A 7017-nucleotide genomic window follows, 5' to 3' on the forward strand; every position below is an offset into this window, starting at 1 on the left:
AAAATAAACAAAACCGTCTTTTTTAATTTTTTTTAAGACCAGTAATAATCGAGCTATAATCGACCGGTAATAATAATCTTGTATTGCTAAATGCTAAATATTGTAGTTTCAATGTCAAAAGACGGGAAACCTATGCATTTTTCGAGGAAAAATTTGTTCAAACTAATTTAAAGTATTTAAAAATATCTATCTCCAGAAATAAAAAAAGTCTCTAGCTCAAAAGTTAAGTTACTTATAATGAAAATAATGTTCTTATAATAAAATAATGGCTTTATCTTCAGAATAGGAAGATTAGCATCAGAGATACGAAAAAATGTTTAATATGAAATTGTAGCCTGTTTAATTTCCAAGAACGAAGTTTGCAAAAAATTTTCTACGGCAAAAATTGAGTGAGCTATGGACAATTTAAACTTGTAATAACATGCAAAAACCACCTTTACCAACCCATTCAGAGTCACCTCTTTTTGCGATTAAGGATTTTAAAAATATTTAATATAAATACTCTTATAGATCTTGTAAAAACCTACAAAATTATTTTTTACCAAACTTTCTAAGATAAAAAATAAAAAAGTTACGGTTAAAAAACCAATATATTATCTTTTTGAAAAAAAAGGGGAAATCCAATTGGAAGCATAATAATGTATGTTAGCGATGATTTTAGTCATTGACCTTATTCATTCTTCTTTATTTATATATTATTAACAGATTCTGAAAGTTTGATTCTGATTCTGAAAGTTAGAATGATTAGTTAGAAAAAACTGGAGTTAAAAGCAAATAACAAATTTTGTAGTTTGGTAAAAAATGTCATTTTCTTCAGAAGAGAACGATTACCATCAGTGATACGAAAATATGTTTAAATATGAAATTGTAGGTTATTTAATTCCCAAGAATTTGGTTTGAAAAAATTTTTTCTACGGCAAAAATTGAGTGAATCGTAAATGAGTATTATCCAAAAACATTGATTTTTTCGATATAAAACTAACACTTTCGATAGCGAATAAATCGGAAACTATTAATTTTAGCAAAAAATGTATAGAACATTTTTTGCTTAGAATGAATGTTTTTATCAACTTTTGCGGTCAAAATATAATAAAAAAATTCCACCTCCAGGTGAGGTCGCAACCACCCCCATGTTAAAAGCGCCTTTAGGAATTATATAGATTTTGATCCTTGGACTATCCACTACTTATTCTCAAATTTTCAAGCAAATCATCCATTCTGTAAAAATTGCGAGGTGTAAAGCTTCGGTTCCTGGACTAATGTACATGCATTAGTATGTATATATGTATATGCGCATAGGTACATAATATCCTTATGTTTAATGTTGTAGCAAACATTATTTATTATTGTAACGTGGCTGAAGGGATCAGGAAATCCAACGACATTAAAAAAATTCATGGTTCTATAAAATGTCTATTAAAATTACATGGTTACCATAAATAAATACATAATTTAATTTTTTGATTCTTTTTCCATAAAATTAACAAATTTTAAAAACAAAAACTAATAATTTTCTTTGATAAGTGTCTGTGATATTAATGTCAACCACATCCCAACTGAGTTCAACATCTACCATATCCTTGAACAATAGGGAGGGTTTTTTCCGAAGCTTTTCTTATATTTTGTCCTACCTTTTCCTACAGAAATATTAACCAACGTTAGTAAAAATATAAATTTTAGTTAAATATAATTTTAATTTATTAACGTTCTATGTACAGGGGTAGGCATAAGTCGGGCAATAAATTAGCAGTAAGAGAAAAAAATGCAGCGTCAAAATGAATTTATTCAAACAAATTACCAAAGGGATTCGAAAAAAGGTTACTGTAAGTGTTCAAAGTGATGCACATCTTGATCAATGCATTTATTGCAACGTTTCGCAAGGAGAGGCAGGTCCGGCGAAGCACGTCAAGCTGTCCGCGAAGATTTTCAGATTCTTCTTCAATTGCAGTTCGGAGGTCGGGAAGGGTGGGTAGTCCTCTTGCAAAAACGCGGTTCTTGAGAAGGCCCCATAAAATCAAATCACAAGGTGTCAAGTCACATGACCGTGCAGGCCTCTCAACGATTCCTCGTCTGCCCATCCATTCTCCAGAATGAAGATTAAGGCCCGCTTGCTCATTCGGAGTTCAACTCAAGTTCAGCGCCATTACTCAGTTCACGGCATGAAGTGCGTACTAACGTACAACGCACTTCATGTCTTGAACTCAGTTATGGAGCAGAACTTCAGTTAATCTCCGAATGAGCAAGCGGACCTAAGGTACTTCCGCACACATGCCACGTAGCTCGACGCCCACGTGCTATCATGACACCGAGACAACTGGCTGATGCACGAACGTGCTTCGTTTTAATCTTTTTCGACAGCTTTACCAGACTTATGGGGACTATTCGCGCTGCATGCCCTGAACGTATCCCGAACTTACCCAGAGGGAGTTCGCCTGCGCATTAGGTTTTCGGAGGGAAATATTCGACCTTATTGAACGTCCAATTTTGTAATGCGCAGGCGTTCTCCCTCTGGGCAGCGTCGGGGTATACAGCGCGAATATGCCTATGAGCGTTGCCGGACTTATGCCGATTTTTCGAGAGCGTTGTCTAACTTATGCCGACACCCGTATATTAAAAAAAGTTTAAAATAATAGTGTTAAGGGAATCGTGACGTCAATAAAACTAGTAAAATATACAGGGTGTCCAAAAACTTTACCGACAAACAAAGAAAGGAGATTCCTCAGACAATTTTAAGTCAATTTAACCCAATTCACTTAGTTTGAAAATGCTTCCTAAGGAAGCTAGAGCTATTTGAATATGGCGTCTTATAATTAGTTTTTCCTAAATACATCCAGAACGGTTTCTATTTAGAAAATTGGTACGCATATTTATCGTCCACAAATAAATCGATTCCATCCATTGCGAATTTCTAGTACCCGTCATAAACGTCCGTTTTAGGTAGGGCAACGGTTATTTTATAGCATTTTTAAGCATTTTTGACTCTGAATTATTAATCTGTAAGGTATTCTAGTACTAAAAGGTACTATTGCTTTAAGATGATAGGATATACCATTTTCTGGAAAAATCGATTTAAAAATTTTTCGTTTTGTGAATTTGGAAAAAAATTTCAAAAAAAAAACTATTTAGAGAAACGAAAACTGGTACGTGTATTTATATTCCAGAGATGAATCGATTTCTTTAATTACAAATTTTTAGCACCGGCCATTTGCGTCCGTTTTGGGTAGGTGAACAGATATTTTACCGCATAATTTTTTGTCTTTAATTTTTAAACCTTTTTGACACTAGATTATTTAATTATGAGGTATAGACCAGGACTAATCTGTAAAAAAAAACGTGTATTTTTGGATGTGAGAGGTGGCATTCGGATTTTTGCAGATAAAGTTAGGTGACACCTTCAGTAATAATAATTGACAATAACAACCTTCTCAAGTATGCCCGGAACATTAATAAAAAAATTAAAATATTTAAAAATTTCGAAAAACATCGATTTTTTTCTGCTTTCTTTGCTTATAACTTTAAAACGGTTCGTTTTGGAACAAATTCGTAAAAAATAAAATAAAGATAATTGAATTTTGTATGATATGCGACTGGTCAAAAACGTCTTAAGGTATTATATTTTCTGCAATATAGAAAAAAACCCAAAATAAGGGGGAAAAATACGCCTGTTGTTATTCAATATTTCTTAACCACTTTGGTGGCACTTAGAACCTTAGCAATTCGCTTAGAAAATTCTTATAGCTTACTTAAATGGTCTACCAAATTTCAATAAAATCGACCTTATAGATTTTGCATAATTAATTTGCAGTATAACTGTTTTTAAAAAAGTTCAAATTATTTAAAATCGTTCTGAACAAAAAGTAAACCATTTAATCGGATTATTTAAGGGGTCTCAGCAATGTTTTAAAATTATAAACAATTGCTATCAGCAGAATTGCTATTTTATTTTTTAATCAAAAGATATTCTCGTTCAAAAATTGCAATTTTTGGATTTTTTGAATGTTCCACCGCGTTTATCTCAAAAACTATGCATCCTACGAAAAAACTTGTAAGAACATTTTTTGCTTAGAATTACCCAAGAAATACAAAAAAAAATGTTTTATTTTGCGAAAAATTGATGTTATGTAATTCCTCAAGTTCTTTGTTTATTACAATCTTATCGATATCCAGATCAACTGTTACCCAAAAAATTCGTGTTCTACTGGTCAAAATACATAAAAAACTTGGGTAAGTCTATCTAAATAAAGGAGCCCGTAGCACCCCCTCCTGGACACTGCACTAATTTGTTTATAAGCCAAAAAATTGTTTATAACTTTAAAACATTACTGAGGCTGCTTAAATAATCCGATTTCAATTCTGTAAAGTGCATTAGATAGGTGGAGTGCCTTCTTTATATGTAAAGCAATTGACAAATCTTTGCATGTTCTAGTTTTTGTTGTGCAAGATTTTAAAAAATTTTAATTTTTTTAAAAAAGTTTATATTGCAAAATTATAATGCAAAATCTAGTAAGTCAATTTTAATGAAATTTGGTGGACGGTTTTAGCACATTACAAAAAATTTCTGACCGACTTAGGAAGGTTCCAAGTGTCACCTAAGAGATGGAAAAATCTTGAATAAAAACAAGCTTGTTTTGACCCCTTATTTTATATTTATTGCTATTTTGCAGCAAGGGTGTTAAATTAAGACATTTTTAACCAGTCGTATGTGATAGAAAATTTAATTATCTTTGTTTTATTCCTATACGACTTTGTTCCAAAATGAATCGTTTTAAAGTTATAAGCAAAGAAAGTAGAAAAAACGAAATATTTTGAAATTTTTAAATATTTTATTTTTTTTTTATTAATGTTCCGGGCATATTTGAGAAGTAGCATAAGTCAATTATTATCAACGAAGTTATCACTTAACTTTATCAGCAAAAATCCAAACGCCACCTCTCACATCCACCTAAAAACAGATCTTTCCTGGTCTAGTATTGTAGTACTAAAAGTTACTATTGCTTTAAATTGGTGAAATACACCGTTTTTTTTTTCTGAAAAAATTTTTCACTTTTTTTCAAATTCAAAAAACGAAAAATATTCAAATCGATATTTCTAGAGAACGGTGTGTCCTACCGACTTAAAGCAAGAGTACTAGAATACCTCATGATTTAATAATCTAGAGTCAAAAATGCTTAAGAGTTAAAGATAAAAAAGTTATGCGATAAAATAACCATAGCCCTACCCAAAACGGACGCCTATGACCGGTACTAAAAATTCGCAGTGAATGGAATCGATTTACCTCTGGAAGACAAACATGTGTACCAATTTTCGTTTTTCTAACTAGAACCGTTCTGGAGGCATTTAAGAAAAACTAATTACAAGACGCCATCTTCAAAGAGCTCTAGCTCCCTTAGGAAGCGTTTTCGGACTAGGTGAATTGAGTTAAATTGTCTTAAAATTATCTGAGAAACGTCCTACCTCCGTTTGTCGGTAGAGTTTCTGGACACCCTGTATAATTTTAAAAAATATTTTAAAAGATAAATATTTCTGAATTTTAAAAAAAAACTTACCACTTTTTTCCAAAATTTTTTTGCTTCCAGTTCACCAGTAAGAGATAATAAAACTATAATAGCAAGAATAAAAATAAAAGAAACCTTCATGTTTGATGTCAGTGAGTTAACCTATCAAAATCGACTGTGAGTTCATTAGAAGGATAGTTGCCTTTATATTTGAAAAAAAGATAAGTGTGAAACACAATACTTCCACCTTAATAATATACCTATTGTTCTAGTAAATAACAAGGGTTTACAGTGATAATATTATTCTTAAAAACAATATAGCATTTTCAAAAACATTCCATAAAGCAATCATGTCGCAATAACTGTATTTGTTATTGCAATGACGATTTTTTTCTTGAGACCATAAATATTGATAATTGAATGATTAGTCCTGTCGCCAGGGGGGGTACAACGGCCTCCTTAATTCAGATGGACTTACCCAAGTTTTTTTATGTATTTGACCCGTAGAACACGAATTTTTTGGGTAACAGTTGATCCGGATGTCGATAAGATTGTTATAAACCAAGAACTTGAGGAATTACATAACAGCGATTTTTCGCAAAACAAAACATTTTTTTGTATTTTTTGGGTGATCCTCAGCAAAAAATGATCTTACATGTTTTTTCGTATGATGCATAGTTTTCGAGATAAACGCGGTTGAACTCTAAAAAAATCAAAAAAGTGCAATTTTTTAACCCGAATAACTTTTAATTAAAAAATAAAATAGCCATTCTGCTTACTGCATTTGAAAGTTCAAGTCAAATTCTATTGGTTTTGAGTATTTGCATTGTTAAAAATTAAGTTTTTATTTGTTAAACAAAGCCATAAACACATAGTGTTTCTCGTGCCCAATGCATGCGTTTTAATATATGAAATTGTCTGTATGCGCCTACTCGTTCGATTTCAAATGAGAAATGCATTGAAAATATCATTCAATCACTATGTGTTTATAGCTTTGTTAAACAATAAAAAATTAATTTTTAGTAATGAAAGTAATCAAAACCGATAGAATTTGACTTGTACTATTAAATGCGATAAGCAGAATTGCTATTTTATTTTTCAATCAAAAGTTATTCGGGTTCAAAAATTGCAATTTTTCGATTTTTTGAAAGTTCAACCGCGTTTATGTCGAAAACTATGCATCCTACGAAAAAACTTGTAAACACATTTTTTGCTTAGAATGACCCAAAAAATACAAAAAAATGTTTTGTTTCGCGAAAAATCGCTGATTCGTAATTCCTCAAGTTCTTTGTTTATAACAATCTTATCGACATCCGGATCGACTGTTACCCAAGAAATTCGTGTTCTACGGTCAAAATACATAAAAAAACTTGGGTAATTCCATCTGAATTAAAGAGGCCGTTGTACCCCCACTGGCGACAGGACTAGATCAGTTACTGTATAAAAAATTTACTATTTTAATTGGGAATAAGCCACAATATTAGTTTGAAGTTAAAGTTATTTGACGTTTCAATTTCCACTT

General features: G+C 31.5%; 1 protein-coding gene across 1 annotated transcript; it reads right to left on the minus strand.

The window, feature by feature from the left end:
• Positions 1 to 1397: 1397 nt before the first annotated feature.
• LOC114338783 (cecropin-B2) lies at positions 1398 to 5764 on the minus strand. The gene is made up of 2 exons (XM_028289395.2): positions 5547 to 5764; positions 1398 to 1637 (listed from the first exon to the last, which is right to left on the minus strand). The coding sequence occupies exons 1-2, from the start codon at positions 5634 to 5636 to the stop codon at positions 1563 to 1565; spliced, it is 165 nt and encodes a 54-aa protein (XP_028145196.1). The 5' UTR covers positions 5637 to 5764; the 3' UTR covers positions 1398 to 1562.
• Positions 5765 to 7017: the final 1253 nt, after the last annotated feature.

The sequence above is a fragment of the Diabrotica virgifera genome, chromosome 7, assembly GCF_917563875.1.
Source record: "Diabrotica virgifera virgifera chromosome 7, PGI_DIABVI_V3a".
NCBI lineage: Eukaryota > Metazoa > Arthropoda > Insecta > Coleoptera > Chrysomelidae > Diabrotica > Diabrotica virgifera.